Here is a 25,481-nt window from a genome sequence, read left to right on the forward strand (position 1 = left end):
AAAAAATGAGAGAGGCCTGTAATTTTTATCATAGGTATACCTCAACTATAAGAGACAGAATGAGAAAAAAAAATCCAGAAAATCACATTGTAGGATTTTTAAAGAATTTATTTTCAAATTATTGTGGAAAATAAGTATTTGGTCAATAACAAAAGTTCATCTCAATACTTTGTTATATACCCTTTGTTGGCAATGACAGAGGTCAAACGTTTTCTGTAAGTCTTCACAAGGTTTTCACACACTGTTGCTGGTATTTTGGCCCATTCCTCCATGCAGATCTCCTCTAAAGCAGTGATGTTTTGGGGCTGTCGCTGGGCAACACGGACTTTCAACTCCCTCCAAAGATTTTCTATAGGGTTGAGATCTGGAGACTAGCTAGGCCACTCCAGGACCTTGAAATGCTTCTTACGAAGCCACTCCTTCGTTGCCCTGGCGGTGTGTTTGGGATCACTGCCATGCTGAAAGACCCAGCCACGCTTCATCTTCAGTGCCCTTGCTGATGGAAGGAGGCTTTCACTCAAAATCTCACGATACATGGCCCCATTCATTCTTTCCTTTACACGGATCAGTCGTCCTGGTCCCTTTGCAGAAAAACAGCCCCAAAGCATGATGTTTCCACCCCCATGCTTCACAGTAGGTATGGTGTTCTTTGGATGCAACTCTGCATTCTTTCTCCTCCAAACACGACGAGTTGAGTTTTTACCAAAAAGTTCTATTTTGGTTTCATCTGACCATATGACATTCTCCCAATCCTCTTCTGGATCATCCAAATGCCCTCTAGCAAACTTCAGACGGGACTGGACATGTACTGGGTTAAGCAGGGGGACACGTCTAGAACTGCAGGATTTAAGTCCCTGGCGGCGTAGTGTGTTACTGATGGTAGCCTCTGTTGCTTTGGTCCCAGCTCTCTGCAGGTCATTCACTAGGTCCCCCCGTGTGGTTCTGGGATTTTTGCTCACCGTTCTTGTGATCATTTTGACCCCACGGGGTGAGATCTTGCGTGGAGCCCCAGATCGAGGGAGATTAGCAGTGGTCTTGTATGTCTTCCATTTTCTAATAATTGCTCCCACAGTTGATTTCTTCACACCAAGCTGCTTACCTATTGCAGATTCAGTTTTCCCAGCCTGGTGCAGGTCTACAATGTTGTCTCTGGTCTCCTTTGACAGCTCTTTGGTCTTGGCCATAGTGGAGTTTGGAGTATGACTGTTTGAGGTTGTGGACAGGTGTCTTTTATACTGATAACGAGTTCAAAAAGGTGCCATTAATACAGGTAACGAGTGGAGGACAGAGGAGCCTCTTAAAGTAGAAGTTACAGGTCTGTGAGAGCCAGAAATCTTGCTTGTTTGTAGGTGACCAAATACTTATTTTACAGAGGAATTTACCAATTAATTCATTAAAAATCCTACAATGTGATTTCCTGGATTTCTTTTTCTCATTTTGTCTCTCATAGTTGAAGTGTACCTATGATAAAAATTACAGGCCTCTCTCATCTTTTTAAATGGGAGAACTTGCACAATTGGTGGCTGACTAAATACTTTTTTGCCCCACTGTATGTATGTATGTATGTATAGTAAGTATGTATGCAAGTATATATGGACAATATAGCACGCAGCAGTCCTACAAGCTGATTAGAATTGTGCATAATAATGCTAATCATCCATTCAACATCATATGAGGTGTCACATGCTGTGTAATGATAAATGCAAACAACAAACATTGATAAAGGTGACAATCATACACATCACACTTAAATGTTGCATAAGTTTCAACACTCATTTATTTTTATTCGCCTTGTTTTTTTTTCTTCACAACTTTTGTTACGTGTCCACAGACATGAGAAATAACTCCAGAACACTCAAAAGCTAAACGTGAGCACTGAGATTAAAACTTGATCACAGGCTGAGACCCGATTCTGCTTCTGTCAAGCAGCTCAGAGCAAGAGTGGCAAACCTGGGATCATCTACTCTGTCCACGATCCCCACCTCACCCACACTGAGCTGAAATGTGCAAAACTGATCCCCGCTCAGCACTCTTAACTCTGGGGTGACGCTAGACGAAGCAGCAGGCCAGTTATTCTAATTCATCATGGTATACAGAGGAAGAGAGAGTTAATATCATCTGTGTGACGAGACCCAACACAGAAACATCTCCATTTATATACAAGACGGAGCCAGGAGGAAGGTTTCCAGTTAGTCATACAAGGATCATGAATGACAATACTTTACAAGCAGCACTTCAGGGGGGGAAGCTGTTGTCATTAGCAAACTGTAAGGCAGGAGAGAGGGACAGAAAACAGCAGAAGATAAGTGGACCTGCATGCTTTGATCCGGAGCTGTGACAGTTAAAAAGCAGCCAAATATAAATTAATCAACTCATTAAGCTCTCAACGTTTATTGGCCAGTACACTAAAACTGTCTCACAAAGTGTTTTCTTTTAAACATGATATCCTTGAACTATTGCGGCTGGAAGCCTAGACAGTCATCTGTATATTAAAACATGGAAATAATCAATGCATTTTGGTGCAGTATTGTTCGTGGTTTGATTGCTGAAGCAAAAATGGCACAGATTTAAATCTAATCCTCTCCCTCCAGGACAGGGTTGTTATTGGTTAATGTTTTTATACAAACCAGTATTTTCCATACATTCCTAACATCATGATATGAAATCATATTAAATAAAGATGCTTTGTGCATAAGTGCAAAATATAGAACATAATCCATCTTCTAAACTTTATAAATAAACCTTCTCCTTTGTCTTCTGTTCCAGCAGACAACATACCGTATATATATAGATATATATATATATCTATATATATCTATATCTTTAAACATTTTACAAAACAGTTGATTATACCCAAAATGACCCAAAAATCAATGATGCTATCCTATTTATTAGATTTTTGTAGTGTAAGGCTGCATTGCTCAACAGGTTGGTTGGCCTGTGGCATACAGAGTCCTAAACACTATATGTTATCTGATTATGTCAGGTTTAACAAAAGCAAATATCAAAGAGGGCAATGGGAAAGACAAAATGGTTGGCCGACCATGTCTTTGACAGATTTCCAAAAGAAGGAGGTGAAATCAGGTGTAGATAATAATGCATTTAATGCTATCGAATTATCAAATAATGTACACCTTAGGTATATTTAGTTACTTTTTTCTTTCCTGTGATAATATGGATCTCAAAATAACATTTAGGGTCATCTTGGTACAATGCAAGATAACAAGACAGTCGGTGAAAGCGACTACAAATCATTCCCTGAACATAAAAAACAAAACAACACCAAGCGAATCATACTGTACTGGTTTCTGACACAAGCATCAAGCTGTGAAATATCTAGCAGCTACAGTAAAAAAGCTAAGAGGGGGGGATTGCTTTTAAATGCAAAATTTACAGTCAGTGATAATGAGATACACGCTGCACTATTACAGGCTATACCAACATACTATATAGCATCATCAATAATATTTCCTCTCCAAAACAATTACATAGATCAAAAAATGACGGAAAAAAAAAAGGATTCACAGCCTCTATATTTACTTTACGTAAAAGCCCAATCTTGGGCACGTTATAAACTTTAGCATTGATGTGAAGGAGGGGGAGAGAAGTGAAAGAGGTGAAGAAAGGGAGGCACTATCTGGTGCATGGACAACACTCCTGCCCACCCAAAGCAACCGCCTTCAGCAGATCACAGGTCCATCGTCAATTACAACCTTTCATTTAGCTACTAGAGGAGCCGTAAACTTATTAGCTCTGCTGGCCCATAACAGACAGAATAAGTGCTTATTTGATTAAAGTTAAACAGTTGTGGCCCTGGTGCATTTATCATCTTAGGTTAATTTAGATATAATAAAAAAAAAAGTTGTTCAACAATTTGGGAAATAAGCTTGTTTGCTTTCTTGCTACATGGAGTGTGAGATTTGCGTACCTGCGAGGATGGTGCACTGGGGTTCATGCCTAGAAAACAGTTAGCAGAGCCTGGCGTTGAACATAAAAACTGCCTCCATTTATAGACAAAACAGTTAGGCTACCAGAACCTTTAAAGCTCACTGCTATGCATTAAATCTCACTTGTGTTTTCCTTTGATTTTGTCAAGAAATATTCGGGCACAAACATCATACTTATTAAATGAGATATAATGTGCTAATAGTGAGTTTTAGAGTTGCAGCTGGCACATTTAGTTACTTCTGGACATGCTAACTGTGTCCCTCTGGTTCCAGTCTTCATGCTAAACTAAGCTAACGTTCTGTTGGCTGTAACTACATAATTACATTATCATTCTGCTCATATAACTCATAGCAAGAAAGCAAGTGCATTTCCAAATATGTCAAACTATTTCTTTTATGTTTTAAATATCTGCTCAGCAGCACAGTGGACAATGATTTGAAACATTAAAACAAGAAAATAATGCTTTGGTTAAACAACTGAGTAAAAGATACATTAACTCAACAAAGACAGTAAAGTGCCATGCAACAAAACTGGTAAGTGGTCCTGTCACAAATAAATAACAGTGCAGAAAACTTACAATAGCAACAATAAATATCATTATGCTTTACGGTTCTATGTGCACAAGGGATTATTACTTTAAAAAATAAGAAGCACATAACAAGAACAAGGCAAGGACATGAGTTATCTCTCTTGATATGGGATTATTCTGCGTTATTTCAGCCAAAGAACTCGGTTTTCGTGGAATCAGTTAAAAAAACAACAACACATGAACAACAACGTACCCTTTTGTCCTAGCAAATCCCACATGCTACTTCAGTGTTACAATGACTATCTGAAACCTCTGCAGTGAAACAAATACTCTATGCTGGAGAACACCAAGCAAACCCAAACTGAGGTAATGTACAGTATACGACGGATATATGCAGAGCGATCATCCCTGCACTTAACACACTTCTACAAAGAGAAACATCCGGTTTGCAACTTCCCGCTCGCCTGATGCCATTAATTATAAATACATGAATGGCGGATTTAAAATTGGGACTTATTCTTACGTTATAATGACTGAAGGAGGGACTGACCACTGACTAACTCTCTACAGGGATTCACAGATACTGGATTATCTACACCAAAAGCTAATCAAAACTAGTCCCAATGCCCAGCAGAGGTAAGTTTATTTACGGGTTTGGGTGATTAGTTTGTCTTATGTTTCTTCTAAAGGTCAGGTTGGAGCACATCATGCAGGGTTTTGAGGAAGGACTGCAAAAAAGACATGAAGGACAGTTTTGTTGAGTTTCAGGATGAGCAAACAAGTGATGTTTGGGACAGGGACGGTCATCATATAGAAGGGTATTTAAGTGGTTTTATGTATAAGTTTGTTTATATGGTCTATGTTCATTAGAGCAGGATGCTGAGTTGAGCTTTTGGATTGTATTGTTTTGTTTTTTTGTTGTTTTCCACCGGGTCGGTTCACCTCTCACATCCTCAGGGCAGCAGGGACCGACTGCACCGACTTTCTCCGGGAGAGCTTGGACCTGAGGACAGGAAATCGAAGAGCATTGTAAATACACCCAAATAATTTGTGGTAATCTGCATTTTGCATGTCATGTTACCAATCATTTCCAAGAACTTTTTTAACAGATCTAGACTAAAAGACGTTTTTCTCTATATTTAATTATTGTATGCTTGTTTGTGAACAAATTCTAACATTTTTGGAAGTTATAATGTACCTGATGCACACCGACTTAAACACAATGGAATGCATAGTTCACAATACTATGTGAGGAAAGTTTATTACATCCCCTAATAGGTTTGATCCATCAATGCCAAAACAATTCAGGTCTCAAACATACGATACTGTTGTATGACTTTACATATGCATTTATTGTACCTGATTTTAAATTCTGTGAATTCTTGGTAATGTTCAATCTGTAAGTCTGTTAAAGTCCTTCCAAAAGAATTACCACTTTTCTTCATTTCGGCACTTAAGGTATAACCTATAATAAATAGTGGCCTAAGGTACTCTACTACTACAATACTTACCTTAAAGGGTTTATAAGCAGAAAAGGTTGAAAACCCTTGCTCTAGGTTTTATAATTGAAATGTTACACTACCTCTATTTTCCCAGTAGACAAACTGTAATCATTAAGATCTCATTTCTTTCTAGGATTACTAAATGAAACCACAGGATCTGTAAAAGTGTTACATATATACATATATTATATTTAAGAGCAACATCTGTGTTTCTAAACAGATTTTCCTTATGTTTTATGTGTATTTTTACCTATACAGAGTCTCCCCCACTCACCTGATGGTGCCGGCTAACAGAGGGTTGAAAGCATACAGCCAGTCATGCATCTCTTTGTCGTTGGTGGCCTGCAGCAGAATCCCACGATGCTCAGTGCACACAGCAAACGTGTTGGGAGTCTGGTAACAAGAGGTAAATTAAGTTAATTAATCAAGTTTCCTGCACAACAATTTATCCATTGATCTTTATCTTGTTACTATTGAGCAGAAGCTTGGTAATACCCGCAGCAAGGTTTGTTTGTCTTCGCTGTATTCCACCTTGGCAGACGACAGGTTGATGACAGCTCTCTCCACGCTGTCCCTCTCGCTGCGATACAGGTAGACGTAGGGCCGGCGCACCACCACGAAGCGCTTCACCCAGCCGCTGGTGTGGGGCTCCAGGAAGTGCAGGTAGCCTTTCTTTGACACAATAGGGCTGCACACCATCAAATAAATACAAATGTTAAAACAAAACTGATTAACCTTTTCTTAAATAATGATTGTTTCCGAAATAGGAACTGGGGAATTTGCAGTAACAAATAAAATGTTAACTTTGTCCACAGTGACTTAAATTTAATTATAGTCCGAGTGCTCTGACCTGACACGGATCTCCTGTATGTCAGGAACAAAGGTGCATCCTCGGAGAGTTTTCTTCCTGTCTACCGGGCTGTATGGGTCCAGATCTGGAGTGGAAGCTCCTGAACTGGGATCAGTGTGTCTACGCGACACAAACAAGGAACAAGGAACATCAATTAACAATTTGAAAGCTCTACTGTATATATTGGCCTTTAAACCTGACTGACGCTTTTTCTTATTCCACAACAAAGGTTTTTAATTATCAGATATAAGCGACTGTTCTTGTAATTTAGTTAAGTATTTCTATTTTATGCCATTTCAAAAGGATATATTGCCTTTTTTACTCCACCAAGCTCAACAGATTTAGATGTTTAGGTAGTGACAATCGTCTCCCCACGCTGACCTGCTTTCTACATTGAAAAAACTTACATGTTACTGCATCAGCACTAATTATCCAATCTGAAATTGTTGACTTAATAATTAGACATAATAAAAGAACAGCCTGAAAGGAAGGGTTCTGCTTATTAAGTACTTTCAACAAGTGTATTTGCTGATCATGCTGTTCTACTTTTAATAGAGTAAGATTTTGAATGCAAGACCTTAGACCAGGACACCAAAAGTATTTTTACATTGTGTTATTGCTAGATTTAATGATTTGCACACTTGATGAAATAACAATACTTTTGCAGAATATCTGGTATTGCCTGATTTTGAGCTGAAACACAACATTTCTCATGTACAGAGTATTAACATTTTAAAAATATGACAGGTCAATAAGCTGTTTGATACTGATAATGAGTCGAGTAGCTGCATGTAGTTTATACCTAATGTCGTAATTCCCCTCGACCAGTGAGGGGCAGGTGGAGGACGGAGTGAGCGTGCTCAGTCCAGACGAGCAGGAGTCTCTCATCAGCGACGCGGACATCTCAGAAAGCTAAAGTACACACACACACGCGCACACACATCGAAACACATTCACAACAAATCATGCATTGAGAAGCACACACACAAACACACACACACACACACACACACAAACACACACACACACAAATACAAGTACAGACAAAACATACCGGCAAACAATTAAGCACGGACAACACACACATGCATTCAGAGAATAATTCAATCAGTATGTTTGTCATTTTCTAGCGATGTACAGTAGAACCACCTCTGCACCATTTTTAATCCTCATTATCTAAGAGCCCCTCGCTAGTTAACATGTTTAGGAGGACATGCAGGAGTAACATCGCATTAGTGGGAGCCCTGCAGGCTCTGGAGAAGGGGGGCAATGAGGGAAGATGCCAGGATAAAAGGAGGAAGGGGAGGGAAACCTCAAGTATTTTAAGGCATGAAATATGGAAAAATAAAATTTGGAATAAATAGATGAGCAGTAGACCTGGGTCAATATTGTGTAATATTCAAGGTGTTTCTTATATGATTGATCAAGCTCAAATTCAAATAATTATTTGTGAATTATATTAAACCCCAGCCTACTGAGTGGTTATAGGGTACTGCAGGAATGAGTTAGCATTTTAATATTTCAGGATCCCTCATCTCAATTTTTTTTTTAACCAGAGTAATGTGGTGTAGTGTGGAGAGATGCCTGAAAGACCTATGTAGACCGTGTTTAACACTATATTAAGAGAAATGTATTTTTTGTTACACAACATAAAATACATCAGTAAATATGCCTTACTTGAATTTTAAATATTTTACCTTCCTTAAAAATGTGATGCAATATAATAAAGATAAATAGCTAGTTTTCTGCAATTATCCAAAATCTAAAATTAAATTCCCCATAATAGGTCACCCCTGCGGCATTTTGTTAAGAAATAATGTTAAGAAAACAGAGCGAAATGAAAAAGAGGAATAAAGACATGGTAAGAAAGACAGGATTATGTGCTGAAAAAAATGAATGAAAAATAAGTGAATGCAATGGCAGAGTGAGGGTAAAGTGAGGGGCTTAAGTATTTTGTGGAGGTTATCGCTAAAGGTTGGAAAGGGATAACGGGCCGGGTTAGAGGGCCTAGGCTGGGGCTCACCTTGCTCTCACTGGCACTGCTGCTCACCTGGCTGTACTCCCTGTTGAAGGTGTGCATCAGCAGACGCAGACACTGGAGAGAAGATGTGAGAAAGAACAAATGATGTTGAATAAAATCTGAAGTTGATCAAAACAGGTAAAAAAAAGCCTCAGGGAGCAGCAGTCACCTTGGCAGCCAGCTCCCTCTGCCTCTGGTTGGGGCTGTCGAGGGCAGGGCTGCTGCCGGGGCTGTGGCTGAAGACGGGACTTTTTGCAAAATCACAGATGTCGCTGTTCTTGAAGAGCGCATCCTGCCCGGCCAGCAGAGTCGCCTCCAGCTTCTCCCTCAGCAACAGGTAGTGCCTGGTCTTCTCCACCTAAAAACATAAGCACATACACACTTCAACGGGTTGGGTCTTCTGTGGGTTGTACAGAAGAGGATCTATATATGCTTTCCTTTGCTGAGACTAGATAAATGCACCAACGGTACGTTTCTTTTCTCTTTATCTCTCTTTAGTGTTCTGCTAATTATTAAGCGTTCCATCTGCAGAGTCATCTGTCAAATAACTTTTCTCATTCCAATTATCTAGAAGTCATCTCACTAACAAACCTCTCAATTTTAAACACTGACCTCCTGCAGTAAACTGAGCTTCTCCAGCTCCCACTGGTGATCCAGGATGAGGCTGTCGCTGCGAGGCCTCCACCCAGCCAGATTCTCCTCTCCTCTGACATACGCAACAGAGGTGTCCAACACACGCCTGCGACGACGCTGCATCCCTGAAGAAGAAGATGTTCTGTGAGGATTTCAAATTCAAATAAAAAGACTAGTTAAACAGAAACCATTATATTTGATTTTGTTTTACCTGGACTTCCATTGTCGGCCACATGGCAGAGGGTGACTTCATACACTCCAGTGACGCGGTTACTGAGAAAGAAAGAATTTCATTCAGAATTTAATTACCAATGTTATCGAACACATTTCTGAGATCGAGAATTTATCAAATTCCGAATCAGAACAAGATCTAGTATGTATCTAATCCATAAATGTGTACCTCTCAGAGGGCCTGAGGCAGCCAGTGCTGAAGAGGTTTCTGATGGAGCGAGAGGCTGGCAGCTTTGCGTCACGGGAATAAAACACCATGCAGAAATCTTTGGTGATCACTGTCGGCTGAGTGCAGTTCTCCATCTAGGTAAAATATAACAAACAGCAACAAATCAAAATCCAGGCGAGTCTGATTACACATTGGCAGAATTTATTATTTCATATTAACATTTTTTATCTATAAAGAAACTAAATCTGTACAGAAAATGTCACTTAGTACAGTACCTCTAGATAAGCAGAGAGGGTGATGTAGATCTTCTCCCCATAGGGAGTGACTCTGTTCAGGAGCAGAGAGTTGTGCATGGAGCTGTCCCATGCCGCCTCAAATCGGTAGAAAGTTCTGCAGCAAAAACATACATTTAGTCATCTACTGTAACCACACAACATTTAGCAGATAAGTGTTAACCTCATTACAAGCCTGTGAGCTAATATTGTTATTTTGTAAATAATAATAGATAAACATTTTAAAATGATTGTCATTTATACCTATGATCAACTCCCAAGGAGACGCTGGCATTAGCAAAGGATAAAGAGAAACAGGAAACGAGTTAGAAACTTTTAACTGCGGATGTTAAAAGTTTGAAACCAGCAAACCATACTGATCCATGCAAAATAAAAAATGCATTGAGGCCAAATAATATTTGATTATAAAAGGCACATTGAAGCAATGGTAAAAATATAGGTTTTAGGTTTGTTAACAAATTCAAAGAGGGAACCTTCGTTGAATTTCAAATACACAGAAAGATAGTAAGTAAATCAGAAATGTGATGAATATACTTGTCACTGTGTTTTGGCCAGAAATATCCAGAAGACAGGATGTTGAGGGACAAGATGTTGGGGTCTATGATGGTTTCATCTGCCTCTGGTGTGTTTCGAATACGACCTGACGTTAAACAAAACAGTATGAAATCTAAATCTAACCAACTGGGCCAATGATGTTCTTAAATTGTTGTTTTTACTCACCAATAACCAGCTCCTTCACCTCTTTCCACTCAATATCATTTCCAGTCTCATGAGCGATGGAGACTGTGATCCTCCTCTGGATGCCCTGAAGACAAGATTCAAAGAGTTGAGTGGGTTGGGCTTGATGATTCTCATTAATGTATTTTATTTCTTTTTACAGTTTTGTTTTTCTTCTATACTGTAAGAAACACAAATGCTGAATACAATAATGAAAATAATGTATTCTAGGCTATATACATATATAGTCTGATGATATTGAACAGCTAATATAAAAGTATGTAACTGGTAAACTTGATGTTGGTTCAGACCTGATGTAAGAGGTAAGTGCCGTGGCAAGGCATCCCACTCCTGTGGTCAACAACCGCTGGGATGTAGCTATAGAAAGGGAGACAATTACCACATTAATAAATACTCACATTTTTTACTGAGAATATTTGATTTGCTGCAGCACCAGAGATAAAAGGGAATATTTCTGCAAAGAGTATAGAAAAGCGGAAACACAGCAATAATCACAACTCACTCTCCGTTAGCTTCCAGCTCACAGATCTCAAAGAAGACCATCAGGTCGTATTTGGCATGACAAGGTCCGGCAGTGGAGCGAGTCAGAGTGCTGAGCTTTGTGGCCGGCACTGGAGGAACAAAGAGGAAACAGATTCAAGAGTGAAACTGAGTCAACTTGACTGTACTGTCCGAAATGAATGGTATATTAAATGGGAGGCTGAGAAACAGATCATAAAGTGGAGATTAAATCATGAAATATATAAACTTTTGAAATATCCTCAGGCACATTGAATATCACTGCTTACCTGGTTTGGATAAGGGCATCACTCTGGGGAACTGCCTCCTGGAGGGTCTCAGTGGACTAAAAAGACAAAGAAACTAAATACTACGAAGCTTTCTAAAATATCAGCTGGTGGAAATTAAAGGTCAAATTTCTTCCTTACCTGATAAGGTCTTTGCAGAGCGGAGGGAAGGGCTGTTTCTGATAGTGACCAAACACCTCGAAGACAATGGGTTGAGTCTTGATGTACTCCACAAAGGACTTAGTCACCTCCACTGTGATCTACCAGGGAAGAGGGAAATTACATCTTAAGCAAAGTCCTAACACAGTTGTCTGTATCCAGTAATATGTGTTAATAATAGCTCTGAATGTTTACATTTTGAACATGGTAGAAGCCCAGCGGAGGTCCTCTGCCCGTGTTCTTCAGCGGCTCAGTTGAGAAAGCTTCATCATGGCGGTGGATGAAGCTGGAAAAAGGGAAGCCATTAAATTAGACGGACCTCCCTTTGCTCTTCCTGCACAATATGCTGACCGAAAGCACCCAGCTGACCACCACAGATGATGATCACTTTGTGTAATACCACAAACCACATACATTAACAATCAGTGAACATACATGAAACTGTAAATAGTAGTTAGTGGATTGTTTCCAGCATTCAGGACACATTAAGCATTGAGTAATATGTTCAGTAACAGTTGACAGGTATATATGTGCAAGCATTATCATTATTTAAAAGCAGTAAGTCCAATTGAAATATTTAACTAATTTTACTGATTTTTAAATACAGTTTCACATTTATATTGCATGTTTTGCATTTTGCTTTCCTAGAAATAGATTGCTGACAAAGATATGTGCATTCAGTAATAAATGTCAGATAGATGATTTTATTTCCAGCACTTTAGTGGAGAAGGCATGCTTGAAACTCACTTGAATTGGCAAAAGATGTCGGCATATTCGGCTGAAATGCTGGAGGCCTGCAGGACGGTGACTCTGAATGTGAAGGTGCTGCCGATCTTCAGGTGGGACAGAACTTTCTCTGGGGAAAGGTCCAGAGGGAGATCCAGTCCCAGAGCTGAACTCTTCACCGGGCTAAGGGGAGCCTCTAGGATTTCTACACAGAGACACAGAGGAACAGACACAGATGTGTTTATTTAAATTCTTTATATATTTTTACTTTTAACTTAAGAATGTATTATATAACTTATTAGTTTACGATGAAAAAAAGCTAGGTAAACTTAAATATAAAAATATATTAATGTGTGTTGCTTTGATCTAGACTGTTAATGTACACTGTGGCTGGAATGATTTTCACTGCCTGTAAAGGTTTTTCCTATCACCTGGACAAGTGTTGTTGTTGACTTCATCTGCTGAGATTCCTATGTCTGCGCTCTGTCCTTCTCCCTCCACGATGCGAAGTTCCTCCTGCGATGTGTTGGATTGAGAGAGAACACCAGGACACGACTCGGTCTGGAACTGGACCAAAACAGAAAAACATCAGCCTGATCTTACACCAATCATATACTGTGTTTACTCTTTTGACTTATATTGGTTGTACGGGACAGATTCAGAGAACTAGAACAAGTACCTTCTCAAACTGTTTGTCTTCAAAGGAGATCTTAGCAGTGCCTGACTGCCTCACACCAGAGCCGTAATCAGGGGCCTCCTCATCAGCTAAAAAGATACGAAACAGAGAGATATGAGTTTGTTTAAACAAACTAACGGGCATGTCCAAGAGTACCAGACTGTGTCTGATATTCAACCTGTATTCGTACCTGAGATTGCCTGCACAGCCACTCTGAGGAAGCCTTTCACTTCTCCTTTCTCACTGACGATGGCCACGCGGTGCACCAGGGGCACGGGGTACAGCAGGTTGCTCAGGTACACAAAAGCCCTGAGGAGGAGGTAGGAGGGTATGAGAGGATGTCAGTTTGTAACAAGCATTTATAGTGTAATAAAATAAATAGCAGGGTTTTAACTCAATACTGCTTCCAGGAGGGAGGAGACGTACCTGCCGACCAGGCGGAACCAGGGGAAGCGGTCGTAGAAGGGGTCTCCTCCGGTCAGAGCGTGGTCACAATCCTCCACAGCGCTGCTGGGGAGCTCTGCAGCTCGGTCGTACATCTCCCTCATCAGGTCCAGCCTCTGCCTGCAGGGTGCAGCGTGAAAAGAGAGAAAACCCGTTAATAATGACCTCCCTCACAAGAGTTTACTGTGTGCACTGGTTGAATGGTTAAAAACGATATGATGACTAACTTAAAATAAAAAGCATATTATGATGGATCAAAGACACTGTTAGAGAATATTTGGTTTAATTCTGGTTAATTTTAAGCTTATATTAAAAAGATATTGGAAACGAGCCATGGCTTGTATGTTTTTAGTGTTGTCTATAATATATTATTATCAGATAAAAGGGATGCCACCTTCAATATTTCAATCATTTTGGCTACATTCTTTTTATCATTAGATGACACTGTACCTGAGTTTCTCCAGAGTCCAGTAATGTGTGGCTCCATTCTTCTGATCTTGGACTTCAACGGCAACGATAGTTCGGGGGAAAGGTCGTTTCTCTCTCTCTTTGGCCACGCTGGCAGGCAGCAGGTCGGGAGGCAGAGGAGAGTAGAGAGTGTCTGTCAACAGGACGAACTGGAACTGCACCTGTGGACGACAAGAGACATATAAACATAAGTTATTGCTGGTTTAAACCCCTCCTGCATCGTATCTGCAAAATGAGGATTTTCCTGCCTTTAAAATATCATTTAAGAGTATAGTTACCATTGCAGTTGTAAATAAACTCTTCTATCATCACAACAAAGAAGAAGACTGGGAAGGTAACATTTGTCATTATCAAATATTTCTATTAATAGTAGGCTCCTTTCTTTGATATCAGCTTTGATATACAGTACATTACCAAAGTAACAATTCAATATTTTACTTATTAATTTCAAAAACTGGATGAGGCACAATGCAGTAAAGTTTTATTTAAGCCTAAATAGGCATTATCATACACACCTTTTGTTAAAAGGATGGCTGGACAGAGCTTACATGCAAAATACAGCACTGTGTAACTTGTGACTCACGACAGAAAATATGTCACAGTGCTAAAAAAAAACGTTTTACAGTAACAAACAACCCACCTTTTTCTTCAGCTCCACACTGATAGCATTGGCCTCTTTGAGGAAGATGGCGTTACCCCACAGCAGATCCCTGAGAGAGGTGAACTGGTAGAAGCGCCACTTCCTGAAAGCCCACAGAGCCAACTCTGTCTCACGGGGTGTCCACGGCACTAAAGGGGAGAGTCAAATGATGTGTAAGTACGTTTGACCAAATAAAACCTGTTTAACAGATCATTTTATGATGAGTGAGTTAAAAAAGTGACAGGGTCACCTTCTTCTTCAGGCTCCTCTTCTTCCTCAGGAGACTCCAGGTAGCGGGAGTCCACTTGTTTCTGAAGAGCCTCTAGTTTACTCTCATAGTCCTGAAAGAAAACATATGATTCAGATTCAGTTTTCATTACATTGGAAGTTTTTCTGTATGAATGTGCACTCACCAGCCTCTGCTGCTCCAACAGGTTGCTGGCTTCTTCTCTCTCTTTGCGGTATTGATCCTCGAGCTCCTGAAGCCTGAAAAGGATTCAGAACTATATGTCAGAAAAGTTATATGACTAAATGTAAATAAATAAAAGGGTGTGTTCTCCAGCCACCTCTGCTCCATCTCCTGCTTCATGTCGATGCCTTGTTTCTCCAGCAGCTCTCTCTGAGCGAAGGCCCAGTCAACCGGCTCCACCGGCGTCTCAGCGCACGGCGTCCTCTCTCGCTCCAGACGAGCCTGCTCTGGGTCGTTGAAGCGAAACACATGGCTCTTTCCCATGATGATGCGGTTGCCTAAAAAGTGTGTATGATAACAAGTTATTCAAAAATGTAATGATCATTTCAAAACCAATTACATTTTTATCCAGCAAGCAAACTCATTGCTTCCAGTAAATGGTCATGTAAAATGACAATTCCCTGTACAACGCAGAATAATAATTATTAATAGATTAATATTAATGATAATAAAATACAGTATATTGTTAAGAAAAGCCAAGTTAGAAGTTTATTTGGCCATTGTGATGTAACACAGAGTTTTCTCTTAGACTCTCTGTCTCCTCTCTTGGTACAGTTACTTGGATTTACACCTTTTTTTTAACAAAATGATATGAAGCTTCACACGTACCAGACCGCAGGACGATGGGGGAGCTCACTCTCTTCCCGTTGACGTACGTCTCTGAGCCCTCACATGGCTCCATGATGACGCATCCTGTTTGAGGAAGTTGTATAACTTTAACAACAAAGTCTTATAGCCATACACATTAAGAAGTATTCCTTTTTAATATTGTTTTTATGCAACGACATCTATTAAACTGTTATTTTTAGGACAGAGCAGCAAGTCTACCTTCTCCTTGAGGGCCCGTGGTGCTGCTGAAGGTGCAGTGCTCGTCTCGGATAAAATGGCCGCTGAGAACAATGTCCTGGCGAGTCTTGGCATCTTCACGGCCAACCCTAAGGGAAGATGAGGTAATCCATTAGAGACATATTCACAGAATCTCGATGACATTTCAGGAAATAAAAAACATTTCTAATAATTACTTTGTGATGCCGTCTTTGATGTAGTACAGCAGACACTCTGACATCAGAGGGTCTTCATTCAGGTTCACCAGGTGGGGTGTCTAAATAGGAAATAATGACAGACGTGTTCAGTCTGTGGACGGATGTCGTACATATATTAAATTATTTTTGCAAAAGGGAGGAGCATCTTACCTTTTTTGGAGAGAAGACGCCCAGAGTGCCTCCATCTTCTCTCATGGCAACACCCATCTCAGCCAGCAGGGCCTCCCTGCAGGAAGCAAACACACACGATGATCACATGGCTAAAAATATGTTGTTTGTATTAACATTTTCAATATCAACTGGCAATCCAGAACTGAATATATCCTTTTAGACAGTAAAACAAAATACAGCTCAAGGGTCAAAGCATCAAAATGGTCCATATAAAAATGATGATAATAAACAAATCAAAAAACGTATTCGCACACACACAAGGCTGCATACAATACATTACATAAAAACAAAGCAAATGTGTCAAAAACAAGCAATATGAAAGTTTAGTTTAAATTAATTGTAGATTTATTGGGGGTGGGGGAAGAGTATTCTATTTTAATTGCATGAAACTATGAATATATTTGACAAACCTCTCCATACGGATGGCCTCAGTACGTCGCAGCTTCTCTTCCCATGTCTCATTGAGCTCTGCAATGATTTTCTCAGTTTCCTGTTGGCAAAATAAAGACAAATATGTTACATTAATACACATAAGGCGTTAACTTACTTTTACTTTCCAACTGATTTCTGTGCCTTTCCTTTAATTAAATCATTCTGGCTCTGCTTGTGTCCACAGGCCATTATCTAACCTCCCGTATCCCGTCTCCACGTCCTGAAAAATGTTCAGCATCATCGTTCTTACCTTGAGCCTCTCGATGGCCTCTTCACTGGCCGGGCTGAAGATGCGGTCTTGGAGGTTGTTGATGGAGCCAGCGCGACTGGACAGGACCGAGAGCGAGGGGGAGGGACTCATTCCTGTCATGACATTGGACACTGCGGAGAGATCACCCCTTTGATTGACAGCCTGGCGATTATTCACAAAGTTCTTGTAATCGCTCAGGTCTGTCAGAAAGAGAGGCGTTGCATGGGAGTGAGCAAGGAAGATAAGGAGGAAGGAAAAAAGGAAGGACAGAAGGACGGAAGGACGGAGCAGACGCCAGGCAATTAAAGAGAAACATCAGGAACGAGAGGAACACGCAGAGAAACGGATAAAAAGGAAAAACGTAGGGGCAACAGGGAGGAGTACAAAAGAAGAAGAGAAAGCTCAAATAATGGTTCAAAGCAGCAGAGGTCAAATCTATACCAAAGCCATCGCAGAATGAGAGAAAAGAAAAACTTAAACTGATAGAGGCTGAGAGTTAGAGCCTTTTCTTGACACTGAAATACATGTAGACACATTCGACAAGCTAGCAAGCATGAGGATGTTATGAGTAATAAAACTATGAAATTATATACATCACTATAGTGCATTAAGACCAAATACAGGCTAATGCTCACTTGTGTTGCAGGTCTTAATGTTTTCAAGTGTTTTTTCAAGCGCAGCCTTTGGTTGCACAGCTACCGGGGATGCAGGCCTCTAAGCACCTGACTCATAACTGCATTTAGCTCCACACACAGAGAACCAGGATGCAATGAAAGAGTCCCCAAGCAATCTAAAATGGCATCCTCTCAGTCTGTGCTTTCTTCAATGATCACTAGTGGTGCAAAACAAAATGCATAACAAAGCATGCTTTATTCAAAAGCTGACTAGGGCTCTGTTTGCTTTCCTGTTTCTGCAGATACAAATTGTCGGGCAGCTCAGGTTCTTAATGAACGGCTACAGGATTGAAGCTTCTCTGTGAAATAGAAAATCCCAGCCAATTTAAAATTGAGTTATGAGGATGAAAGTTTTAGGAGGCTGGATATCCTGGATTAATTAAGAGAAAGAAAGGGTATATCACCATGGAAACCAGAGCTAATGGGGAAAAATGGAGGCCATTTTGCAGAATTTGTTAGAAAGAGAAACTAACTACAGCTCTAAGTGCTGTACACTACTAAGTGCTGGCTCTCCTAACTTATGTCATGTCTGACTTCACATGTTCTTTCTAGAGATTGTTAGTCAGGTGTCTTATGTGTTGGAGGAAGAAGGCCAGCTCAGGATTCATTTCTTTTAGTAGCAAAGCGCAGGCTTGCTCGAGTTATACACACATTTCAAACCAGCGATGACGGGGTCGGTGCAGCGATACGCTGATAGGACAGAGGAGAGAAGAGAATGGGTGTGAGAGACACCCTCACTCTAAGTTAAACTGTCATCCTCTGTCTTCCATGTCAGAAATAAACTGCACACAAGTCTAAAATCAGGTTTCTTTTGTGTGTATGTTTGTGTATGCCTATGTAAGTGAGCATTGTGTTTCTGGGTGCGGCACTCACTCTCTATGATGTCTCCCAGACCCTGAGAAAAGAGCAGGTCTCTGAGGCGAGCCACCTCCTCTTTGAGCTCACGCACCAGACGGTTGTTGGGGTCCTCGTTGATCACAGCGTTACAGCGGATCTGTTTAGCGCGATCGGCGTACCTGGAGGGACAAAGGTCGTCTAGTTTAAGAAGACACTAAGCTATGTAGCATGATTCCTCTACCGAGCCGCTCAATTTATATGCAACAAATTGTTAAAAGTCTTTCCCTACATCTCTTCTGCAGGTTGAACATTAGGAAAGAAACAGGTTTTCTCACCGGAGGGTACTGAGGGTCTCATCATAGTTGATATCAGCGGGGCTGAGGGCGGCAACCATGGCTGTACGAGAGTTTCCTCCTGTAACACAGAAAGTGAGAATACATTATCTGGCAGAACATTTATTGTTATTGGTAAAAGCTAACGTTTATGATTATATTTTATATCATATTTTTTATTATTATTATTATGTATGCATACCCAAGTTCTCCCTAAGCAGCCAAGTCAGAACTGAATCTCTGTAGGGGATGAAATTCTCCACCTTCTTCTTCTTCTTGTTCTGCACACAAAATAAACACAAATAATTATCTTATCTGAAAGTATTGTTTTCAAAATATTTTATAATATTATATAAAATATCCAATTTGCATTTAATACTGCTTACTGACCTTGTTTGGCACAGAGTCCTGGTAGTTGGAAAAGAAATGCCAACATTTGTTAATTTGACACCTAAAAGAATAGTTTTTAAATATATGTTTCTGATGAAGTGTGAAAAAACATACCACTTCAGCCAGAGCAGAAATAACCTTTCCCAGTGTAGTCAGAGATTTGTTGATGTTTGCTCCTTCCTACAAATAAAAGTCAGTCTCATTACGAACTGTCGATCTTTTAATACATTTGTTTCTCTCTCTAAACAACCGCTTTCTCCTCTCACCTTCAGCCTGGTCCCTTTGGCTCCGGTGGAATCGGCTCTCTCACTGCCAGCCAGGTCCACCAGGCTGATTTTGCTGACCTGATGATACAAAACATTTTCAAAATAAGATGCTCTGTATGAAATGACCAAACATCTATCTCAGCTAGCATATTTTCCCTGATCTTCAGTGGGGGAACTGGCAGGAAAGTGTTACATGTGGTTATCAAACAATACACTAACTCATTCGATGATAATAATAATAAGATGGCCTCCACTCAGGTGATAGAAGGCAATTACATCATTGTTTAGCATCGCTAAGGCTGGTGTGGTGAAACGAGAACAATAAAGCTATTCCTCTTATTGATCTGTTATTCTGAAGAGCAGGACAACATCATTTCAGTCATGTAAGTTGATTTGTAAGGGAGTTGTTATAAGTACCTTTTCTGACGTGTTCTCTGAATCCATGTCGTGTTTCTTCTGCGTGAAGATGATGTTGAAGACAGCATGGGAGCGGCTGCTGGTCTCATTCATGTTGGTAGCAGCCACAGTCCTGAGAATAAGGAATAAATGCCATGTTTGGTGCATATCACTGATAGATTATCTGCTCCATCCATCTTCGGTTCCAGCCACTGATTTATGTATTCATATAACTCTTATATCCCTCCATAACACAGTATAATCCGAGGAGTCATTCAGCCTTGCTCTGTTACCTGGCCTTATTTCCGGAGTCCATCAGATCCTGGATGTCATTGTACGAGGTGACGGCTAATTTCGAGAGATCTTCCACGTAGGGTCCCATGAGAGGGTGCTCTCTGACACGCAGGTTTCCTTTGTTCTTGGGGTTCAGCAAGTCACGCACACGCTCACAGTAGATCTCCATGTAACTCACCTGGAGGAGGCACAGGGTCGGTGATCTTGTTTTGTCAGTTATCAATCAGTTATTATGTATACTGGTAGCTCATGGGACATTATAAAAATTCAAATCACGTACAGGTTTTAGATAAATGTAACTATAATACCAGCTACATTTGTACAATATTTTAATAATGAGATAAATGTGACACTACAGGTAGGTAAATATTGTAAAATGTATGCCTCCATAACATCAGACGTTATTTTGTTATGGGATTTGTTTACAAACTGAGGCTATATATGAGAAACCTTGAAAAGAAAAGCCTTTGAATAGAGGTCCCTCAAAACTCGACTTACCTCCACGGAGTAAGACAAGCTGTTATCGTTATTGGTGTCATTGAACTTGGTGAAAAGGTCCTCACACATCTGAAACAAAACAAAGAGTGTCAAGGGTGTGTTAAAACTGTTATCTTTATTTCATTCACAATGATTAAATGGAATTTGATTTGTGTAATTGTATAATATCTGGTCAGCGCAGCATTCTGTATTACCAGAGGTATGATTCCTTCCTGGTCCTGCTCCTGTCGTCCCATCATGGTGTAGCTTTTTCCAGCTCCTGTCTGACCATATGCAAATATGCACACATTGTAGCCTTCAAAGGCATGAAGCAGCATCTCCTCTCCGATGTCCTTGTACACCTGCAGCTGGGACGCAAAGTTGATGTCCTCTGGCTGTGGAGAGAAATAGATAAAAGAGATGAGTTAGAATTTTTCAGAGCATAAACAAGCTCTGAAATCAACACGTTTCTTCCACCATGAGGTTGCATAATATAGAAATGTAGATCGATATTGAATATCAGTTACCAGTGGCTTGTTCTAACAGATCTTACATGTCCTTATCTGACCTGTTGTACATTTATTTAAAAATAAGTGTAGCAGTGAAACTCACCGTGGTGTGTGACCAGTAAGAATAGTCAAAGTTGAAACTCTTGTTTTCTTTGGGCTGTTTGGGGTTCAGGATCGCTAAAACAGAGCAAACGAGGCATCAGAAAATGTGTAACTCTAATTTTTACTAATCATTATAGTCTATTTACTGTCAGTTTGAAAAGATCGCACGACAAAGTGTGAAAATAACTTAATGCCACCTATTGTGAATATACATATTTTGATAAAACACATTCCTTCTCTCCCAACCAACATTCCTCAGTAGGATGCTACTGTAAGATAACCTCCCCCTTGTTTCCTTTCACCTCCATATCTTCCATCACTAAATAACAGCAAAGCATGCTTCAAAATAGGGCAGGGTGATATACCGTAAATCACTTTACTTTTTACCAAATCCCTCGATAACGAAATACATGTTTACCAAAATGCAGAGTCAAAATATTTATACAATTACATTTTCATAATTATTGTAGATACAAAGGCTAAGTGTCTAAAGGCAAACAATAGACTAGCAAATCCAGCCTAGCAAGCCTTAAAACGAGTGAAGTGTCATGATATTGAATCAGAAGTGACATCATTTGTAATAATTTCTCCAAAGTTCAGAGAGGATTTACTTTATTACAGTTAGTATCAAATGCAGCGTTAAAAATGCACTGTTCATCCTTTTTTATTAAAGGGACGGGGAAATGTGCACCCAGAATATGAAATAAGAATTGAGCAGGAGCAGATGAATCCACTGCAATGCCCCCTGTGGACACATCTTATCATAGCTGCACAAATACATCCTGCTGTTCCATGCACTCAGCCAGAAACCACACAGGGAGACCATCCAACAATCGGCTACACCCGCTTACTAAGAGAGGACAACTGTTGGGAACGGACTCACATTAAGAGACAGTGAAAATAATGACATGAAATAATGAAGGTTTGTATCTTGGCTAAAATTAAGTCATACTCCTCTTTCTCTTTCACTCAAAAGCACACACACCAGCTGACCCTAGGTCTGGGCTTAACCAGAACAAGGAGGTCTTTTTGGTGTGTGCAGCTATGGTGAGAGCAGAGCTGCGACGGTCCCCACACACACACACACACACACACACACACACACACACACACACACACACACACACACACACACACACACACACACACACACAGGCTGGCCTCAGGCCTGACTGAAGCTTTTGTTTCTCTGCCATGATGCTGCATGCCTCCATGCCTACTCCCTTGTTGCTGAACGACAAAACTGCCTACCAGACAAATAACTGAACTAAAATGCTAAATGTGCCTCAATGCAGGCCGTAAGAGTTAGTTTCAACGAGCAGCAATACGTCTCTGCATTGCTGGGTTTCGCACTCATGACATAAAGGATTATTCACAGTATATATTAACAGTAAATCACACTTACTGTATCATATTTCTTGATGCATTCATCCAAATGTATAAATCAATATTTTCTTTTACGACCCATTCTTTGTAGCATCTCTCAAAGTCATGTCATATGTGTTGTTGTGTCCTTAAGAGACCCCCTTTTTTTCAAATAGTCTATTTTTAATGTTTTTTATGTGTTATAAAGACTCATCACAACCAAAGATTTGTACAATCACAAATGTAAAGTATAAAAATGCTGCTTTCATAAATATCAAAGCATATTATTGGAAAGTGACTGATAGACATTTAATAAATGTGTTCCAATTACCGATTCAAACATTTGTTTTGGTCATAATGTGCAGTGCTAGCATTATTGTATCTCTCAACACCTGGTAAACATTAAAGTCCACACCCATCGGATTTAATATATAGCTTTTAACTCTAGGAACATTTAAACTGACTTGACCGTATACTCACTTGTGGTGTTTCCTGACATCTGTATGATGCACTTGCTGTCCTTCCCAATCTCTCTCGAGTTGAAGGGTCGGACCCTCACGGCCACCTTTACTGATGCCGCCGCCATGTTGCAGGAGGTTGTGTGAGGGAGCAGAGAGCTGAAGATCTATGTGGCTACTCACACACACACACCTGAACGAGTAGACAATGAGAGGGATTGAATAACAAGAGACATGTAGGATATAGATGGTCTCAGATGGACACAGCACTTGTTTTGCACAGTGATACATTTCATTAAACCTTTAATAAGGCTGAATGCAAACAAATACATAAATAAAATGAACATCTATGGCCTATTGCTGTTATTGTAATTAAATATTGAGAAAAAAGGGCCTTGTAAGCTGAATTCAACCATTAAAACTGACACATATTTTTCATTTTCAAACCCTAATCAGTCAGCGCAAGACAAAAAGCTCCCAAATCAGGATGACTGAATGTCTGGGACATTATATGGCAGGAAGATCATCAGCATCCCTGCTATTCCACAGAAAAATGGCTGCATCCCTTGGCCTCATGCACCTTGGATGAAGGCCTTGTGTTGAAACTGTATCACCCTGTTCCTCTAAACAACACACAATGTCTAGGAACAGCTGTGATGTGTTTCACTGCATGTTTACAAATATTAGCCTCCCTACACTTTTGCTTCTGGCTAATTCCCCAAATAATGGCTGTTATGTTTATTTTAACCTGTTAATGACTAGACCAGACAGATTTTTAACAGTAGGCTGTAATTTTTTCAAGGCAGTGACGCGCACATCCATCTTCTGTGTCTGAATCGATGGAAAAAAGGCACCCTGAAAATACTTACAATAAGCCTTTATACTGTATGATCATGATAACATGTAGGATGAAACACATTTTCATAGCATTTAAGGAGACATTAGTGGTAAAAATGTATCAGCCATGTAAATATTGTCTCCTCCATCTTGCTTCGCCTGCCGCACCTCAAAGACAGGCCGCGTAAACACAAACGGCACAAACACCAAATCATCCAACACTGCGTCAGAAAGCAGTTCAGCTCATATCATTAGAGTTTAAATGACATCCACATCTTTTATAACATCATATATTTATCTACTTGATTCGGGATGTTGTTGATTTTTAAAAGATGGATTTGATTATTTAAACACAATTGTTGACAGCGGCAGAATCGAACATCCTGACGCAGCTTCCTTACGCGTACAAAAGGCCTCATAATCATCGACACACACAAATACCGTCCTCACCGAAGCGTGACACCCATTATTACCGAAAGAAAAACATCTCAGAGGATCAGTGTCTTACCTCAACTCAGACTCGACGACCGCAGAGGGAGAGTCCTCTGCCCATTCAAAACAGCGCCCGGATGCTCCGGTGCCTCCTCCTCGGATCTCCTCAGAAGCTTGTATTTTTCTCCGTCTTTTCTCAGCCTACAACCTGTCCTCGCCGCATCCATACATGGGGAATCCGTCAGGAAGGAGAGTCAGCCTCAGCTTCAGCAGCAGCGCTGGATGCGTCAATAGAAACTGTGTTGAGAGGCAGGCAGGAGGAGGAGGAGTCAGGGCCGTTGTGGATCAGCAAGAGGAAGGGTGCGGGATGCTTCAGCCGCCCGCCGTCGGTCTGTCTGTCAGTCAGTCGGTCTGGAAGCAGGGAAAATGGCGGTGCCGCTGTGGCACGGATGCTGGGAGTCGGTGGTGACATCATCAGCATCATCAGCAGCGGTGGGGGTGGGGGGGGGGGTGCATTGATGGACCATTATAAGCCTTCGAGAGACAAATAAGGGTGGAAATGTTTTCTTTCAGTGAGTGTAACTGTCAAAGAACAAGCATCTCTGGGCTGAGATTTTTTATTTTAGGGGGAGAAAGGAGTCAAATGTAACCAATAAAGATTTCTGGTCATTTGTATGATCAAACATGATGACAAGTGGAGTGCTCATTTGCATGAATCTGATCATTGATAAAATAAAATGTTTACATATTAGAATCAAAAGTTTTACAAAAGGAATACTTGCTATCTCTTTGTATAACTGTCAACATCACACACAAAAAAACGTTTTCTTTGGGGAAAAACTTTTATAAATGGATTATATGGTAATATAGGCCTCAATAAAAATGTTCAGAATATACTGTATGTAGGAATGAACTGGGGAGCCTGGTTTATGCATG

At 40.3% G+C, this 25,481-nt stretch overlaps 1 protein-coding gene across 4 annotated transcripts; it reads right to left on the reverse strand.

Annotated features, from left to right (window-relative positions):
* Positions 1 to 1,752: 1,752 nt before the first annotated feature.
* Positions 1,753 to 24,945, reverse strand: kif1ab (kinesin family member 1Ab). 4 transcript variants are annotated; one of them, XM_063885983.1, is made up of 49 exons: positions 24,622 to 24,945; positions 23,299 to 23,469; positions 21,455 to 21,528; positions 21,058 to 21,237; positions 20,864 to 20,932; positions 20,365 to 20,543; positions 20,093 to 20,204; positions 19,676 to 19,753; positions 19,524 to 19,589; positions 19,410 to 19,427; positions 19,222 to 19,300; positions 19,023 to 19,101; positions 18,724 to 18,866; positions 18,502 to 18,540; positions 17,177 to 17,307; positions 16,905 to 16,984; positions 16,474 to 16,549; positions 16,303 to 16,382; positions 16,109 to 16,215; positions 15,890 to 15,973; positions 15,378 to 15,558; positions 15,225 to 15,297; positions 15,062 to 15,152; positions 14,812 to 14,960; positions 14,154 to 14,332; positions 13,686 to 13,823; positions 13,450 to 13,568; positions 13,263 to 13,348; positions 13,015 to 13,150; positions 12,605 to 12,788; positions 12,053 to 12,143; positions 11,840 to 11,958; positions 11,702 to 11,757; positions 11,416 to 11,524; positions 11,204 to 11,270; positions 10,896 to 10,980; positions 10,710 to 10,815; positions 10,419 to 10,442; positions 10,158 to 10,272; positions 9,883 to 10,016; positions 9,694 to 9,755; positions 9,462 to 9,607; positions 9,019 to 9,207; positions 8,853 to 8,924; positions 7,632 to 7,741; positions 6,830 to 6,949; positions 6,475 to 6,667; positions 6,254 to 6,372; positions 1,753 to 5,480 (listed from the first exon to the last, which is right to left on the reverse strand). In XM_063885983.1, exons 2-49 carry the CDS (start codon positions 23,402 to 23,404, stop codon positions 5,423 to 5,425), a joined length of 5,091 nt encoding a protein of 1,696 aa, XP_063742053.1. In that variant the 5' UTR covers positions 23,405 to 23,469; positions 24,622 to 24,945; the 3' UTR covers positions 1,753 to 5,422. The 4 variants fall into 4 exon arrangements, with proteins under 4 accessions (XP_063742053.1, XP_063742055.1, XP_063742054.1 ...); XM_063885985.1 differs by lacking the exon at positions 18,502 to 18,540; XM_063885984.1 differs by lacking the exon at positions 10,419 to 10,442.
* Positions 24,946 to 25,481: the final 536 nt, after the last annotated feature.

The sequence above is a fragment of the Eleginops maclovinus genome, chromosome 6 (genome assembly GCF_036324505.1).
Source record: "Eleginops maclovinus isolate JMC-PN-2008 ecotype Puerto Natales chromosome 6, JC_Emac_rtc_rv5, whole genome shotgun sequence".
NCBI lineage: Eukaryota > Metazoa > Chordata > Actinopteri > Perciformes > Eleginopidae > Eleginops > Eleginops maclovinus.

What these genes read in the sequence shown, in the direction of transcription:
- kif1ab (XM_063885983.1), bottom strand. Translation starts at nt 23,404, where the DNA reads ATGGCGGCGGCATCAGTAAAGGTGGCCGTGAGGGTCCGACCCTTCAAC. An exon ending in GCGTCTTCTCTCCAAAAAAG is followed by an intron (nt 16,383 to 16,473) that starts GTAAGATGCTCC and finishes TTTCCTATTTAG; the next exon opens with ACACCCCACCTGGTGAACCT. An exon ending in CCCCATCGTCCTGCGGTCTG is followed by an intron (nt 15,559 to 15,889) that starts GTACGTGTGAAG and finishes CACACTTTTTAG; the next exon opens with GCAACCGCATCATCATGGGA.